Source organism: Phaethon aethereus (genome assembly GCF_964289735.1).
Source record: "Phaethon aethereus genome assembly, chromosome: 4".
NCBI classification, from domain to species: Eukaryota; Metazoa; Chordata; class Aves; order Phaethontiformes; family Phaethontidae; genus Phaethon; species Phaethon aethereus.
Window position 1 is genome coordinate 85,006,038 of NC_138578.1, and position 17,293 is coordinate 85,023,330.

Genomic DNA, 17,293 nt, shown 5'->3' on the forward strand with positions numbered 1-17,293 from the left:
CGGCGGGCGTGACGACCCCGGCACGCACGCCCGCAGCCCCCATCAGCCGGCCCGGCGCTGCCTCCCCGAGCACCCTCCGCCTCCTGCTCCTCCACCGCGCAGGGACCCCGGGGCTGGGACGAGCACCCGGGGGTCCAGCCGGCTCGGCCGGCGGGACCCCGCTGGGTGTTCGGCCTCGGCCGTGCCGGCGGCCGGGGCCGGGCCGGGGAAGGGGAGAGGCCGGGAAGGAAGCCGGCATGGCCGCGGGCCGGGAGACAATGGCGGGCCCGGGGAGATGAAAGGTGCGGTGAGCACCGCGAAGGCGCCGTGCACTGCCGCGGTTTCCCGGGGAGGCCGGGCGCACGGGGCGCGTGTTTGCGCACGCAGGCACGCACATGGGGCTGCCCCTCTCCCAGCGTCAGCCCCGTGCCGGGGGGTGGATCACGCCGGGGGGGCACGGAGGGACGGCGTGGATCACGGCTGGGAGGGGGTCACAGCCCCCGCCGTTTCCCAAACGCCCGGGGCCCGTGGGGCTCCCGGCACCCTCGGGGCCCGCGGGCGCGACGGTACCGCTTTGGGACTGGGGCAGCAGCCAGGCCCCGAAACCTCCGGCATGGGGACAACGGGGAAACTGAGGCACGGGCTGTTTGCTGATGGCCTGTGCCACACCACGCACACGGCGACGGCGGGTGGCCCCTCTGCTCCAGTGCCTTCCACCACGGGAAGCCGGAGCGGGGGCTGCCAACCCAGAAAAGCCCCCGCCGGGGCAGCGCGCGGGGATGTCAGCCGGGGCGGCGGGGCTGTGCCGCCTCGGAGGGAGCCGAAACAGCACGAGGGGGCCGCGGCTCCGCAAGGAAGAGCGGGGCTGGACGGTGTGTCCAACAACGGGAAATTTCGTAAATCGGCTGGTACCCACCCTGCCTGGCCGTCGTCACCACGGCCTCCTGCAAGCGCCGGCCCCGCCGGCGGCTCTGCCCCCGGCTGCAAGCATGGGCTGTGCCGTGAGAAGGACGCGAGCCGGCCCTTCCCAGGCCGGGCGTGCTCCCGGCGTGCCGGCACGGGCAGCGGGGGGGCCGCAGGCGACAGCACCCCCCCTTCTCTGGGGGATCCCCTTGGCATCAAGGTCGCGAAGACCTTGGTCTGGTTGTGGCACCTTCCTGTGCCCCCGTTTGCACCCATCCCATCGCCTGCGTCTCCATCCCGCTCCCCCAGCCCCCTGAGTGGCGCCCGGCTGGGAGAGGAGGAGGAGGAGGAGGAGGAAGGTTGCCCTCCTCGCGCTGCAGGTCCTGGCTCCGCTTTGCTCGCCCCAGGAGATGCTGCCGGCCTTTGGGGAGCAAACTGGGTGAACTGGGCAGGAGGGGACGGGCTGCCCGCAGCTCCGCAGGGCTGCGCCCGGCCGGCGGCCGCCCCGGCTCCGGCAGAGCGGCCGCCGGTGCCGGCCCGGGAGCAGCACGGGGTGCGGGCGCGGGGGACACACCGGCCCGGCCCCGGGGTTGCCCTCCCCCCGGCAGAGAGAGGCTCTGCGCCCGGGCCGGGGACCGGTGCTCGCTCCCCAGCCCCGGTTCCCTGCTCTCCTCCCGGGCTTCCTGCCTCCCCGAGGCTTTCCAGGGGCCTTGCCTCAATTACCGGAAGGCGCTACCTCATCCCCTGACCAGGCGCCAGGGAAGAAAACACAGGCGTGGCCCCCCGCCCCGCTCTTCCCCTCCTCCTCCTCCTCCTCTCTCTCCAGAACCTTCCCCGGCTCCGGGGTGGCCGTGTGGGGCTGAGACCTCCCTGCTCCCGCCACCCGGCCCGGCACCTCGACCCCACCAGCCCCGGTACAGCCCCGGTACAGCCCCGGTACAGCCCCGGTACAGCCGGGCACCTGCTGCCCCGTGTGCCCTGAAACGCGGCTTTTTCTGTCCCGCGGGCGCGGGCAGCGGGATGCGACGCGCGTGCGCGGGTACGTGCGCACGCGTGTCTGCCCGTACACGCACGTGCGTGTGTGCATGCATTACGCGCCCACACGTGCCCACGCGTGTCCGCGTGCACACAGAGCCCGCTCAGGAGCCCCCGGCGACGGGCCCTAGCCCTGCCCGGCTCCTGCCTGCTCTGCCCGCAGCAGCTGCCTGCTCAGCCCCCCTCCCAGCCCAGCTCACATCCAGGCGCCGTCTAGGCTCTTCCCAGTTCCCAAACTGGGACCAGAGACTCGGATGCTGCTACGGCGAGAGGAGGGGAGGGTGCAGGCGGCGGGCGGGCAGATTGGAGGGGCGCGGGCGGGGGGACGCGAGGGTACGGTGAGTCGGGGGACGGACGCGCGCGCGTGCGGCGATAGGTGTGCGGGGCACGCGTCGCAGGCACGTCGCAGGCACGCCCGGCGCTCCAGCCCTTCTCAGCTCCGTGAGGAAGAGTCCCCCAGCGCCTTCCCAGGGAGGCACGCGTGGAGCGTGGCCCTCGGGCTGCGTTCACCCTGCAGGGCCCATCGCCGGGGCGTCGGGGCTGCCCAGCCCAGGGAGAAGAGCGAAGGCCGGGGAACTTCACCTCCGCTCAGAGACCTGAGCCCCCGGGAGGGACTCGAGCTCCACGCAGAGAGCGCAGCCCCTCGCTGCCGCTCCAGCATTCACCCCTCCGCCCTCTCCGGCACTCGGATGTCCCCGCGGCAGCGCAGGCGCCGGCGCAGACGGTGCTGCCGCAGCGGCCGCTCTGCTCCCGCCCCCGCGTCCCCCACCAGCGTCGGCCCGTTGCTCGCGGCTGATGTTCTGGCACGTCCTGCTCCAGGCCGCCGCATCTCCGGCCAGTGCCCGTTCCCAGCCGCGGGGCTTTCCGTGCCCGTCCTTCCATCGCATCCGGCTCACGGGCAGTCCTGCCCGCGGCCCTGCCGCACCGCCGGGCCCCGCAGCCTCGTGCCCCCGGGGACCGTCCCGGCAACGATACCAAGGTTTCCCCTGGTACGACTCCAGCAGCACGGAGTCTCCACTCCCTGTGACGGTTTAGGACCTGCTAGATAATCCTTTTGGGATCCAATTTACACGTACCGCGTTATACACCTTAGTTTTATATACCTTAATTTTATACACCTTGGCTTCGTGACCTCGAGGCACAATCCCAATGATTTCAATGATCCCAACGATCCCAGTGATCCCAATGATCTCAGTGATCCCAGTGATCTCAGTGATCCCAGTTACCTCAATGATGACAACGATCCCAATGATCTCGATGATCCCAAATACCTCAATGATCCCAATGACCCAAATCATCTCAATGATCCCAATGATCTCAATGATCTCTCTGTGCTTCTGAGACCTCCACAGATGGTTTCTTCTCGGCACGGAGACCTTTAGGAGCTGTAGGACAGAGCCCTCGCCTGCCTCTCGCCCTTGGGAGACCCCGGCACTGCTTTCCCATCCGGAGAGGAGAGCAGCGCAGCTTTGGGGGGGGGTCGTGGGGGTGGGAGAAATGGGGCTCTGAAGTCAGGAGGTGGCTGGATGTATGGACAGATGGACAGACAAGCAGACGGACAGACGGGCAGAGAGCCAGCGGGAGGTAAAGATGGAGCCGTGGGGCTACGTCTGGTGCGTCAGCCAGGATGAAGAGGGTGACAGAAACTGGGAGAGAAACATGCGTGGGGACGGAGAAAAGACAAATCAATGGTGTAACGGCACCGGCAGAGGCGAAGGATTGTCGGTGTCTCTCCCCTCTCCCCCCAGCATCCTCGTCTCCGGCTCTTTTGGGAGCCTCGTCCCCCTCGGGCGTCCGTCCCCCCTCGGCAGCCTGCGGTCCCCCGGCTCAGGGAGGCTGTGGCGAGCCCAGGGCCGAGCGGGGAGTTTAGGTTTCATTCCCGGCGGCGCTGGCCCTGCCTCCTCCTCCTGCTCCCACATCTGCAGCTGGAATTGCAATTTGAGGCGCTGGCTGGGCTGGGCGCCGGCCGGGAGTGGGAGTGGGAGGAAGGCGCTCGGGGAAGCCAGAGGAAGCCGGAGAGCAGGGGGCTGCGCGGCGGGGCCGGCGGCGCGGGCAGGCCGGGGCGGGAGCCGCTGGGCGTCGCCGGCAGCCGCGGGCAGGAGGGCATCGCCGCCGCCGGCGGGAGCCGGCACCCCGGCTGGCACAGCTGGAGCGAGAAGACGGTGGCTGGACCGAGGGGTCCCCAACCTGTCCCACCCCACAGAGGTAAGCGGCCGTGGGGCTTCGCGGGAGCTGGGGACCGGCGGAGGCACCGTGGGCACGGCAGGGACCCGGCGTCGCCCGGCTCCTGCCCTGTCCGGGGCGAGGGTGTCACCTCCCCAGCCGGCGGGGACATCTGGGATCCCGCCCCAGTTTGGGGACGCTGGCGAGCGAGCACGCCGGCACCGGGGGCGCGAGGGTGTCAGGCCTGCGGGGGCCTGTCCCCAGCGAGGACGTGGGCTGTGAGCACGGGTGGGAGCGGCGATCGCTGCACCGGGCTTCCGTGGGCCCCATCCCCTGGGCGCCCCGTCCCTGGGGGGACACTGCGGCGGCCGGCGGGAATACCACCGCGACCAGAGGGACAGCGTCGCGGCGTGCCAGCCCCGCGCAGGGGCTGCAAGTGCTGCGGCAGCCCGTGCCGGGGCACGCCGCGCCGGGGACGTCCCGCCGGCTGCCACGTCCCGGCCACGGCCGAGCAGGGCAGGACTCCCACAAACAGCCATGGGCACCCGGCAGCTTTGCCCAGCGGATCGGGGTCTCCCCGGCCCCGCAGACGTGCTCGCTGCCGGCACAAGAGGCTTGTGGGGACGAACGCCTCCTCCCGCTCCCTGCACATCTGGAGCCCAGCCCCACAGCTGCCTGAGCACCTCTGCAGCTGGGGCGGCCGGAGCCGCGGGGGTACCATGTCCGGCGAAGCCGGCGTCTCCGTGCCACGCTCGGGGGCCGAGGCGCTGGAGCCCTGCCTGTCCGCCTGCCCGCCTCGCCTGCCCTGAAGCCGTCCCAAACTTGTTTCCTTTCCCCGTTTCCGTGAGCCCCTGCAGAGGCGGAAATGGTGGAAAGTCCTCAAAAACGCTGCTGCTGCACAAGCTGCCGGAGCAAGCGCCGGGAGCCGCCGGGACCCCCTCCCCGGCGGCGCGGCAGGGCCCCCCAGAGCCGGGGGCTTCAGCCCGCGTCCCTGGGGGGTCGCCGCCCGGGGTCCGCGTGGGGACAGCACCGGAGCGCGCGAGGGCTCTGCACGGCTGCGCTCGACACAGGAGCGTGCCCCGCTCAGGCACCGGCTGGGATGGCAGGGTGCCAGGCCCCCCAAAGCCTCACCAGCGCCCGGCGCGGGGCGCGAGCGGGGGTCCCCAGCACCGCGCGAGGAGAGGCACGGCTGGATGAGCCCCCCCGGGGGCCGGCGGACCCTCAGTCCCTCGGCGTGCGGAGCCCGCTCACGCCCTCGCCGGGACCCCAGGCAGGGGCTCGGCGGCGTGGGGACGAGGGCGGCTGCCAGCCACCCCCCGGCGAGACCCGCTGCCGGTTTGGTTTGCCGAGGCGGAGCGTTCCAGCCCCGGGCTCTGCACGGGCTCCGCACCCACTGCCCGCCTCACCCCACGGCCGCGGCAGGGCGCGGGGCCGTTGGGTCACCAGAGCCCAGGCTCCCGCGTCTCCCTCCTGCCCGGGCTGCCGGCTCCCTGCATCAGCGCGACGCCCGCGGCCTCCCCGGCGCTCAGACGCCAGGGACGGGCGCCCGGACGCAGAGAGCAGCCCCGCGGCCCCCGTCGGGCTGGGCTCCGGGCTGGCGGACCCGGGGTTGCCCCTCGCCTGGCCCCGGAGCAGCACGGGGGGTGTCGGACCCGCAGACAGGACAAAGAGCCGCCGAAAACATGAGCTACGCCGCGGGCAGAGCTCCTGCCAGAGGAGACGCACGTTCCCCGCGCTGGAAGGGCGATCCCCCGGCACGTCCCCGCAGGGCTCTCACAACCCCACGGACCAGCCCAGCTGCGGCGTAGAAGCCTCCCCGACAGCCTCAGCCTGCCGGATACCCCCCTGCCCTCCCAGGGCCACCGGCACCACGCTCCCGGCTGCCGCGGGGCCAGCAGCCTGCATCGGCCGCGCTCGCCCTCGCTCAGCCCCCCGCTGCCTCCTCCGCAGGGGTGGCCGGAGCCCCCAGCCCGGGGAAGGCTGACCACCCGCCATTCTTAGCACAAGGCTTTTTTCTCGGGAGGCTGCCGAGAGCAGGGTCTGGCCGCCGGGCCGGCAGCGCGTGGGTGGGTTTGGCTTAGAGCAAAGCCTCTCCCGGCTGAGCTAAGCCTTGTCCTGAGCCCGCAGCTCCGCGGGATGAAAGCGGCCGGTGCGGAGCAGGCAGCCTCGGAGGCGATGGGATGCACTCGCGCCGGGCAGAGAGCCAGGAGCCGATTAGGCAGGGAAGCGGTTTCAGAGCCGGTTGACACTGGCCCCCAGGATGGCCAGGGACACCTCCAGCGTGGCCACTACGCTGCAGGGAGCCCGGCCCCGGGCAGCGACTGCTTCAGACAAGGACATTTAAAGAATCACCTGCCCTCGGTTTCTTCCTTTGATTAAAGCCGAAACACCTGCAGCGCGGAACGGCAGTTTGCACACAGCCTCTGCACCGCGCACATCTCCCGGACCTGCTTAATGAAAGGCAGAGGCTGGGCCGGCGGCCGTGCCAGGGCCCGGCCGGTGCCCGTCGGCTGCGTGCTGCACCGGCACAGCCCCCGCCACAGCCCCCCGCACCCTATTGCCACCTGAGCCCCCGGGCTTTGGGGTCTCCCACCTGCAGCCCCTCTACTGTGGATGGGGGGTCCCAGCCAGCCCTGTCTTCCAGGGGGGCTGAGCCGGTGTGGCTCAGGGGGGTGAGGGCTCCCCGAGGACACCCCAGCCCGTGGCACGTGGTGCACCCCACTGCCGAGGGGGCAGCCAGCGGCTCCGGGCACACGGACACTCGTCTCATGGTCGCCCCTCCTTGTCTTGCAGCCGGAAGGCGAGGCCGCCATGGCGACGCTCCTGGAGCCCGGGATGCAGAGTCTCAGGATGGGTAAGGCAGCTCCCCCGGGAGGGTGCCCGGCGGGGATGGCGCAGTGGGGGGTGTCCCCTGCCCCCCCATCACCAGAGACGAGCTCTCTGCAAGTGTGACACTCGGGTCCCCTCTCCCTTCGCCTCCCCGCGCACCCCGCCCCGCAGCCCCCGTCCCCTCCGCACTCACCCCCCGGTCTGCGGCACGGAGGAGCGCCCCGAGCTGCGCCGGGGTAACCGGAACCAGCTGCGGCGAGGAAACCTGACCCTGCGAACACAAAAGAGGCGACTGCGAGGAATAACCCCCTGCAGGGTCCCCCCCGATCCCTGGGAGCCCGGTGCCCACGCGCTGGCGGGTGCCGGCTCCGGCTCTGGATCCGCATCCAGAAAGATGCTTCGAGCGCGCGGCCCCGGGCTGGGTCTCCGGAACGCCGGGCTCAAAGCCCGGCCGAGCTGCCGGCTCCCTGCCCAGCCTGGGCGACGCTTCCCCCGCGGCCAAGGGACACCGGCCGCCCCCGCCGCGGGGCTTCGCCGGCACGCAGAGGCAGCGGGAGCGACGTTCCTGTTTGTCGGGGATCAAATATTCATGGCACAGACACAGGATACAGCGAAAGGCACTTACGGAGCAGGTGTGAAGGGAGCGGAGCCGTGTCGCGGTGGGGAGCGGCTGAGCCCACCAGCACAGCTCCCCGGGGGCACGCGGCAAAGCGCCGTCCCCAACACCGCAAGCGACGTGCCGGCGGCTCAGCTCTCAGCCAGCCGAGGAGCCAAAGCAACGGGGATCAGCCGGGACCCCCACTGCCAGGATGGGGGGTGCCCGTGCGGCGGAGCCCAGCCCCTGCCCCACGGCTGCTGCCGTGGGGGGGTCCCAGAGCACCCCCGCTGCAGGTCCCGAGCTGCCAGAGGGATTTAGGGAGGTGCCTCTTGGGCGTCCTGGTGCAAACTGGTGGCAGTGGGAGCTGGGGTGGATTCGCCTGGGCACAGGGAGCAGCGGCCAGCACCCTCTGGCAGAGGGAGAGCTGGGGTTTTACGCTTCCCTGAGGAAAGCCCGAGGAGCCTCCTCCACCCCAAAACCTCTCCGGAGTCCAGCTGGGCGTGGGTGGCTGCTTATCGCCGCTCCCGTGGTCGCATCCCGGCAAGCCCCCGGCACGGAGCCTCCTGGCCGGGAAGGCAAGCCCGAAGCGTGGGTCTCAGCGGAGCCCATGGGCTGGAGGGTCCCTCGGCCTCACCGGTGTCACCGCCCGGACCCCACGTCCCGTTCCCAGCACCGGAGCCAGGGCCAGCCGGTGGCCCCACTCCATCAGCTGCCCCGGCCCCTTCCCAGCTGCCCCCACCCGTCCATCGGCCGGTGCTCTCGCGGGGGCGGGTGATTAATCCCCTCTGCTAATTGGAGCCACGTGGCACGAGGAGTGCAGGCAGCCCCGCGCCACAGGTGCGCGGGACGGCGCCGGGGCTTGCCCCGTCCCGGCACTGGCTGGGCCGGGGGCCAGGCATCCCACCGGCACTTCTGCAGTGGGCCGGCACACCGGGATTAATGGGGGTCCCCGGGACAAGGCTTCCGGAGGAGCTGGAGGGGGGTCACCTGAGGAGACGCCAAGCTGGCTGGCGTCTTGAGGAGGAGGAGGAGGAGGAGGAGGCTCCGCAGGGCGAGGGCGACCGCGCAGCCACTGCGCCACGCTGCCCGTCCCGGTGCACGTCCGCGGCTCACGGCAGCGCAGGACGGCACAGCCTCCCCGAGCTCCCCGCGCAGCCCCAACCTCGACGTCTCAGAGTTACCACGGGCTGACGCAGGAGTTTCTGGGTCTCCACCAGACCGGGCTGCTCTGCGGCGTGGCCGCAGGTCTGAGCCGGGCAGCCCTCCCCTCGCCGAGGGCCAAGGAGCCAGGTCTCCACGGCGTCAAGCTGCAGACGCTCCCTCTGCCTCAGTAGCTCTCCAGCATCTCTTTCCCAAGTTTTACCCCATTCCTGCTGGATACAAGCGTTTCAGCTGCTTGCCCGGAGCAGCCTCTGGCATCCTCCGCAGTCGTCCCTGCCGGCCCTCGCCAAGCTGAACGAGCCTGGCGCATGGTATTTACGTGACGACGGCCGTCTTGATTTAAAAATAGGCAGCTCTGGAGAGCCGCCGTGGCCCTTGCCACTGCAAACACGCCACGGGTTTTCAGTCCCGACTCTTCTGTCACCAGCTGCAAGGAATTAGACCCGGCTGCTCCTTTGCTGGTCCGAGACCCCTGCACTTCCACTTTCCCCAGTCCCCTTCGGATGCGCAAGGCAGGACCCATCCCAGCCCGGGCTGCTCGTCTGCAGGGGAGTGTCTCCGTCTGCAGAGTCAAGGGGGAGAAACTGGGCTTGCAGGTTCCCCTGCCCGATTTTAGATCCTGCTTCAGGATGAGGCGCCTCTTCCTCCGAGTGCAAGTTCCTTCCCGGTGATGGAGGGGACGCTGAGCCCGTGTCTCATCACCAAAGCCTGCCCGGAAGCCCCGAACCCAGCGGGGGGATCCCCGCGAGCCCGCCGGTGCTAACGCCGGGTGTGCCTGGTTCCGGCACCTCCTTATGACACCTCCAAGGGGTTCCTCATTTGCTGATTTAATCAGTGCTGATTAGACCCTTCCTCACACAGGGTTGAAAAAAGCGTGGGAAGCCCCCCAAGGCCAGAGCTGCCCTGCGCGGAGCCCACCGGGAGCAGCCCGTGGCAGCGGCTCTGGCCTCTCCGCTGCCAGACCCGCGCCGGCCGCACCCTCCTCGGGATGTCGCGCGTCACCCTCGCCTTGGGGAAGGGTCTTCAGGAGGGGCCGGGGCCCGCTCCCGGCCCAGCCTCACCCCGCTGTGTCCCCAGGTGCCAACGGCGAGCGGTGCCCCACGCCGTCCCCTCCCGGCTCCCCGGGGACGCCCCATGACAGCTGCAGCATCGCCCCACTGACGCCCTCCCAGTCGCCGGTAAGCCAGTTGCGGGGTCCCCCCGGGGCTGCCGGGGTCCGTCTCGCCGGTGCCGTCCCCTCTGACCCAGCGGAGCGTGCCGGAGCCGGTTCCTCGCCGGCGCTCGCTGTCCTTGCAGCTCCTCGAACGCGCACGTTTCTGAGACCATCCCTTCACCCACGCTAATCGCCGGCGTTTCTCGTGGCGAGCTAATGCCTGCGCTTATCGAATCTGGCTACGTTAAAAGTTAATGAGGGCTTTCAGCTTTCCGTGTCCGCCCCACGTGCTGGGAGGCTGCGGCGGGCAAGGGCGGCGGCGCGGCGCGGTGACGCAGGCGTGGGGCTCGCCGCGTCTTCGTGGCTCCTTCGGCACCGCCGATCCCTGCCGTCTCCATCTGCTGTCGCAGGGGCCGGCCGGGAGGCAAGGGATGGGGCTCGGAGGCAGCACCGGGAAAGCACCAGCTGTGGGGGGCAGCAGTGGGAGCCCCCTGAAGCGCCTGGGCCGGGGAGGTTTTTGGGTGGGTGACCCGTGGGAGCCTCTGGGGCGGAGGGAGCAAGGAAGGTTTTAGGGAATCTCAGCTTAAACTTGCCAGGGCCCAAGCGTGGAGGGCTCCGCACCGCCCCAGCCCGGGAAGAAACTCCTGCGTGAGAGGAGGAATGGCCCGGGTTGTCGGCGGCGTTGCAGAGGAAACCCGCAGCATCACCGCGTCCCCTGCCCAGGCAGCGCCTGCAGACCGGATGCAGGAAAAATTAACCCCTTCACGGGTTTTTTAACCCCTTTTCTGGAAGCAGCCAGCTCTGTTTCGATGCTGACCCCCAGGGCAGAGCCCATCCCTAACGGCTGCCCTTGCGTTCCAGAGGAGCGAGGCTCGCTCCCAGCAAACCGCCTCCTTCGCCGTGGTGGTGGCCATCGACTTCGGCACCACGTCCAGCGGCTACGCCTTCAGCTTCTGCAGCGACCCCGAGGCCATCCACATGATGAGGTGAGGGGCGGCCGGAGGCCGAGGAGCGGCTCCCTGGGCCCCCGCAGGGCTTGTCGCCCAAGGGGGCTGGTGGTCGGCTTGCTGGGAGGCAGGGATGGAGCCGGGCTGGGCGACGGACACGCGCAGCGCCACGGGTGAGGGATGCCGCCCGGCAGCGGCGCGTGGAAGCCCGTCAATCCCGCGCCGGGAGTGGGGGGGTGAGAGCACCTCTTCGTTAGCGCGCCGTTGTAACGACCTGCGCGGGCGCGGAGGAGCCCTGCGGGGGCTGCGCGGGGCGTAGAGCAATCTCGGTGCCTGCCCTTCCCGGGGCCGTTGGTCCCTTCTTCCTCCCTCTTTAAGGTGCTTGAGCTTGTGCCCACATAATAAATGACACGGGACAGGACCCGTTCTCTGGCCCTGAGGTTGACGGGCGGCTGCCGGCTCCTGTTTGCAGGAAATGGGAAGGAGGGGACCCGGGGGTGGCCAACCAGAAGACCCCCACCAGCCTCCTGCTGACGCCGGAGGGCATCTTCCACAGCTTCGGCTACACTGCCAGGGACTACTACCATGACCTGGACCCCGAGGAAGCCCGCGACTGGCTCTACTTCGAGAAATTTAAGATGAAGATTCACAGCACCAGCGTAAGTCCCTGCTCCTGTCCTGTCCCGTGGGGACCCTGGCCGGGAGCTGAGCCGAGCCCCAGGGATTTACCCCACTTTGCAGAAAGCAAAGAGAGGGGCTCGCCGGGGGGAGCGGAAACCCGGGGGGGGCTGGAGAGGGGCACAAGCAAAAACCTCTGATCGGCAGCGTCCCGACCGAGCGCGCCCAGCTCCCCATTTGCTTTATGCACACCTTGCCACGTAGCAGCGTTTTAGCCCTTTGTGGGGGGCTGAGTTTTTGGTTCCCCCCCATCCGAGCTGCTCCAGGGCAGGGGGATGCGGCTGCGGAGCGGCGCCTCGCGTGCCCGTGCCCCAGCCGGACTGTTTGGCACGGGGGGGACGAGCAGCCCGCCCGAGCCTTGCCGACGGAGCCGGGGTGGGATGCCGGCCACATCCCAGTGCCCTGATCTGTTTGCTCTTGCTGCGCTTCCCGGCAGGACCTCACCATGAAAACGGAACTAGAAGCTGTCAATGGGAAGAAAATGCAGGCGCTGGAGGTGTTTGCCCACGCGCTCCGCTTCTTCAAGCAGCACGCCGTGCAGGTGGGGCACCCGGCACCCGAGCCGGGTCTCCCTGCACCATCACCCAGCCCTCCTCTCCCTCCCCAAACGCGAGCACAAGTCGTGCCTGTCGTCCTCTCCACGTCCTGCTTCCTCGCCCCACACCGGGAGCCCCGATGCTCCTGGTGGGGGGGGGTCACCTGCTGCTTCTTGCCCGGCAGGAGCTGAAGGACCAGTGCCCGTCCCTGCCCGAGAGAGATGCCATCCGCTGGGTGATCACCGTGCCGGCCATCTGGAAGCAGCCGGCCAAGCAGTTCATGCGGGAGGCTGCCTACAAGGTGAGGGAACCCCCGGGGGGGCTGTTCTGCATGGTGACCCTCGCAGGAGCAGGGTACCTCCTTCCCCGCCTCTCCCTGCGGGTGCTGCCTGCAGCAGGACGTGCCAGAGACCCCTCGTTGTAACCGACGGAACAAAATCTGGGCTCTGGCTGTTGGGCACGGGCCGGCCTTGAAACTTGGCGTTGGTGGGGTGGGAGGATTTCAGAGCCGGGTGTGCAGCAAGCGGGGGGCTGGGGCTGGGGGCAGGTGCTCCCCCAGGGATGGGGGATGCCCCTCGGGTGCTTGGTGCCGCCGCTGGCATGGGCAGGAGCTCACCCACCCCTCCAGCACGGCCGGTGCCTGCTGTACAGCCGTAACACGTAGGATCACTGCGCAACGTACGGCGCCTTGCGGGCAGGAGCGACGCGCAAAGGCCGGGGACGGGAAAGCCCTGCCGGAGCACCGGCGTGAGGCCGCGGCGGGCAGGGACGCCCCGGTGCACCGGCACCTTCTCCGCCCCGACGCCCCGTCCTCCCCGCAGGCAGGTCTGGTGTCCCCGGAGAAGCCGGAGCAGCTGCTGATCGCGCTGGAGCCCGAAGCCGCCTCCATTTATTGCAGGAAACTTCGCCTCCACCAGCTGATCGACCTGAGCTGCAAACCCCCGGCCAACGGGCTGGCACCGGACCACGCCATCGACTCCAGCTTTCGGCAGGGTGAGCGGCCGCGGGGGACCGGGAGCTGCCAGCCAGGCGCTGGCAGGGGGTCCCGGCAGGGTAGGGCGCTGGGGTAGTGGGAGATGGAGCGGGCAGGGATCTGGCCCCATGAGCCAGGTCCTGAGGGTCCATCAGCAGCCGCGGCTGGGGAGGGGGTTTGAGGCAGCCCTGGGGCTCAGCTCAGCCCTGGCTGCAGCAGTGGGGTCCCTGGGCTGAGCACCCCATAACCCTGGAGCGGGGAGCTGGCCGGAGAGGGGCCGGGGTGCGGACTCAGACAGCATCTATCCCGGTGGTCTCGCAGCCCCCCGAGGGTCAGGTCCTGTCCCCGGAGCGGGGGGGCTCTGGGAGCGGACCCTGCCCAGGGGGGCTCGTTCCCACAGAGATGGGCACCCTGGCGGGTTCCCGGCCAGCGCTGGCAGGGAGCTGGTTTCTCTCCCCAGAGACCCCCCACGCTCCCCTCCTGGGTCTGGCACAGGCACTTTGGCCTCTCCTGCCACGGCCCCTTGCCGGGGGGCTGACCCCCTCCCCATCCCGCTCAGCTCCAGGCTCATTTCCACTTCCCCATGCCCTTCCCTATGATTTCCCCTTCTCCGGTACTTAGGCAAAGGAGACTCACTCTGGCCAAAGCCATTCAGGTTTCGGCACAGCACTGGCGTGGGCCAGGGTGAGCCCTCGGTGGGTGCCCCGCCGCCGTCAAGCGAGCGCAGCACCCCTCACCCCCACATGAGGGCACGGTAGGGCTGGCTCCACCGCCACAGGGACCCCCAGCCCCGGCATCGCCTAGTGCTGGGGAAACCGAGGCAGAGACGAGACCGGGCCAAGGGCGCGAGGGGGAGGCCGTGGCCGCTCCCCTCTCTGGCAACTCCGGGGAGCCCTGCTCCCCGGTTTTTCCCCCCCTTGGCCCCCCCCATTCCCCCCTCCCCAAGCCCACGGGGCCGGGGCAGGCGACGGCTCCTTTCCCGAGAGGCGTCCAAGCCGTGCGTCCCCCGTGGTCACGGCCCCTTTCAGGGCCCAACGCGCCCTTGACCTCCACCCGCGCCACGCCGGGTCCCCGGGCCGCCTCTCCCCTCCCCTCTCCCCACATTTCCAGCCGGAGCAGTTTCTGCTGGCTCGGCTGGAGCCGCCCTGGATTCCTCCCGGCAGCTCCCTCGGCCTTGGCCCCGCCGGCTCCTCGCCCCCCCCTCCCCCAGCCCGGCCCCCCCGCGCGGGCCGAGCCCTCAGGCTTCCCGACCCCACCCGGACCTCGCCGGTCGCTGCTGTGCCCGTAGCCCTGGCACGGGGAGAGGACCCACCGGCGGGGCCGGGGCCGGCTGAGACCCTCCGCCGAGCCGCCCGCGGGGATGCTCCCCCCACGCGTGGGCGCCCCAGCATCCCGCCCGCTCCGGCCGCAGAGCCGGGGCTTTGCCGGGCACAGCCGGTTTGCCCAGCCGGGACCGAGCCCCGGCGCTGCCGGTGTCCCGTTTGGCCGGAGAGCCGGGGTCGCCCCCGGATTTACGGCGGGCCCTCAGCCGCCCGCCGGGGCTGAAGCTGAGGAAGTCAGCGGCCCCCCCACCCCGGGGGCCCAAAATAGGCCGGGGTAACCCCACCTTCTCCAAACAGCTCCCTGCCCTTCCGGGCTGCTTTGACGTCCCCTGCCCTGGGACGGGGGAGCAGAGGAAACCCCACCCGGGCTGGGGAGAAGAGGGGAAGAGGCGGCATCGCCCAGGGACACCCCCGGGCCCAGGGCAACGCTGGCTGGACATGGTGAGGAGGGATCCCGGGGGATCCTGCGGGATCCCGGGTGGAGCAGCGGGATGGCTGGACCAGCTCCTCCTCCTCCGCAGTGTCCCAGTTGGAGGGGAGTGGGCAACCGGTGCTCCCAGTGCAGCCCCCCGCAGTGTTCCCCACCTGCCGGGGGGGGATCCCAGGGATGCTCCTGGCGCCGGTGCCCCCCAGCCTGACGCCAGCCCCTCCGCTCTGTCCCGCAGCCCGGGAGCAGCTCCGGCGATCCCGCCACAGCCGCACCTTCCTGGTGGAGTCAGGAATGGGGGAGCTCTGGTCGGAAATGCAGGCAGGTAGGAGGGGTGACGCCCCCCCCCCCAGCAGACCCCAGACCCCCGGGGAGGATTCGCTGGGGTGGGGGGACAAGCAGGAGTCCACGCTGGTGCTGCCAGACCCCCGGGGTCACCCTGGGCGAGGGGAGCGGGGGCTGGATGTCCCCTCCGTGGCAGAACCCCCCAGGGAGCCCGAGCCTGCCCCTGCAGCCCCAGGGGAGGGTCCTGCCGCAGGGTGTCAGGGCTTGGGTCTGTCACTTGGTCTTGACCCCCAGGCAATGCTGGCGAGGGCAGGGTCTGTCCGCGACCTTCCCATCCTGTCATTCCAAGCAAATGCTGCAACATCCCCCCTCCCGCCTTCCAAAACTTCTTCAGCTGTTTTTCGGGTGGGGAAAAAACCCAAAACCCCATATTTTGGTTAAAGCTGAATTATTTTTTTTCCTGCCAGGGAAAGCGCAGCCTGGGGGCTGTGTCCCGGCGGCTGCTCCCAGCCCATGGGATGGGCATCCCAGGGGAACAGGCCCTGGTGCTGGGGGGTGGGGGGAGACCCTGCAGCGGGTGGGAGGGACCTGGGACCCCGACTCGGCCGCTGCCCTCGCCCGCAGGTGACCGCTACATCGTGGCAGACTGCGGCGGCGGGACGGTGGATCTCACCGTGCACCAGATCGAGAAGCCGCAGGGGACGCTGAAGGAGCTGTACAAAGCCTCAGGTGCGCTGAGGCCCCCAGACCCCTCGGGACTCCTCCGGCGCCCCCCGCAGCGACCCTCTCCTGGGCCGGGGTCCCCTCCTGGGCCCCGGAGCGCCGTGCCCGGGCCGGTGGCACCCCCTGGTGTCAGCGGGGAGCAGGGCAGGGGCTGGGGGGCAGAGCGGGGTGGGGTGCTGGGCTGGGTGTCGGTGGGACAGGGGTGCTGGGCTGGGGGCTCAGGTAGGACAGGGATGCTGGGTTTGGGGGGACAGGGACAGGGGTGCTGGGCTGGGGGCTGCCAGCTGGACAGGGATGTGGGAGGGAGAGGGTGGGGTTGCAGGGTGGGACGGGGCAGAAGCCAAGGCTGAGGCCTGGGGCACCCTGGTCTGGGGACATGAAAGCCCACCCACGTCCCCAAGTGCTGCGGATCGCAGTCCCAGCGCCGCCCGGGCATGCAGGGAAGGGGCGGGGGGTGACAGGTCCCGGCTGCGGGATGTGTCCTGGCCCCTGCCCACCGGCTTCCCACCCTGCTCCCAGGGGGGCACACGAAGCCCCCGGCCTCAGCTCATCCGGGGGGTGAGATTTTGGCACGTGGTGGTGGTGCAGCCCTGGAGATACGGGAGCCCCCAAGTGACAGCCACCAGCTCTGGCTTCCCTGCAGAGCCACGCCATGGAGGGGGGTACCGAGCCCCCCGAGCATCACCCGGGGACCCCCGACAGTGTCCCCTTTGGTCCAGGGGACCGCTGACGCGGCCTGCCCTCTCCCTGCTCCTGGGGGACATTTCCATGCCCCCCTGGCAGTGCAGGACCCATGCCTGTGCCCTGGTCCAGCCCTGGGCAGAGGGGTCCCCTCCACATCCCCCCACCCTGATCCCCCCACAGAAGAGCCGCAGCGGGGCTGGGGGCCGTAGTCTTGCACAGAAAGCGGCCCAGGCTTCGCTCGATGATGCCGGGGCAGGTCTGGGGACGCGGTGATGGGGGACACGGGCATGTGTGTGCCGGGGGGATGCTGCCTGACCCATCCCTCCGGTCCCCAGGGGGTCCCTATGGGGCCGTGGGGTGGACCTGGCCTTCGAGAAGCTGCTGTGCCACATTTTCGGGGAGGATTTCATCGCCACCTTCAAGGCCAAGCGCCCTGCCGCCTGGGTGGACCTGACCATCGCCTTCGAAGCCCGCAAGCGGGCGGCAGCCCCCTCCCGCGCCAGCCCCCTCAACATCTCCCTGCCCTTCTCCTTCATCGACTTCTACCGCAAGCACCGGGGCCAGAACGTGGAGACGGCCCTCAAGAAGAGCAAGTGAGACCCCGGCCGGGGGGTAACAGGGCCTGGGGACCCCTGGGGAGCACATGTCCCCAGAGGGACCTAAACTGGGGGGGGGGGGGGGCGGCAGGCACAGGCAGGTGGGGTGCTCTGCTCCAGGGTCTGCTGGGTGAGGCGGGGTCCCCAGGGGAGGACCAGTGTGGGGGGTGCCTTTGGTGGGGGGCAGCCCCGGACCCTCTCTCCCTCCCCAAGTGTCAACTTTGTGAAGTGGTCGTCCCAAGGGATGCTGCGGATGTCCTCGGAGGCCATGAGCGAGCTCTTCCAGCCCACCATCACCCAG

At 70.3% G+C, this 17,293-nt stretch overlaps 1 protein-coding gene across 1 annotated transcript in view; it reads left to right on the forward strand.

Annotated features, from left to right (window-relative positions):
* Nucleotides 1–6,891: 6,891 nt before the first annotated feature.
* HSPA12B (heat shock protein family A (Hsp70) member 12B) overlaps nucleotides 6,892–17,293 on the forward strand; it is a gene marked incomplete at its 5' end in the record, with an annotated part of 11,823 nt that continues 1,421 nt past the window's right edge. The window contains 12 exon segments of the mRNA XM_081998792.1: nucleotides 6,892–6,934; nucleotides 9,746–9,846; nucleotides 10,683–10,807; nucleotides 11,241–11,427; nucleotides 11,883–11,987; nucleotides 12,167–12,283; nucleotides 12,804–12,975; nucleotides 14,943–15,029; nucleotides 15,614–15,718; nucleotides 16,732–16,746; nucleotides 16,749–16,989; nucleotides 17,206–17,293. The exon segment at nucleotides 17,206–17,293 is cut by the window's right edge and continues 16 nt beyond it. Of these exon segments, the coding sequence (XP_081854918.1) occupies nucleotides 6,892–6,934; nucleotides 9,746–9,846; nucleotides 10,683–10,807; nucleotides 11,241–11,427; nucleotides 11,883–11,987; nucleotides 12,167–12,283; nucleotides 12,804–12,975; nucleotides 14,943–15,029; nucleotides 15,614–15,718; nucleotides 16,732–16,746; nucleotides 16,749–16,989; nucleotides 17,206–17,293 (1,386 nt within the window).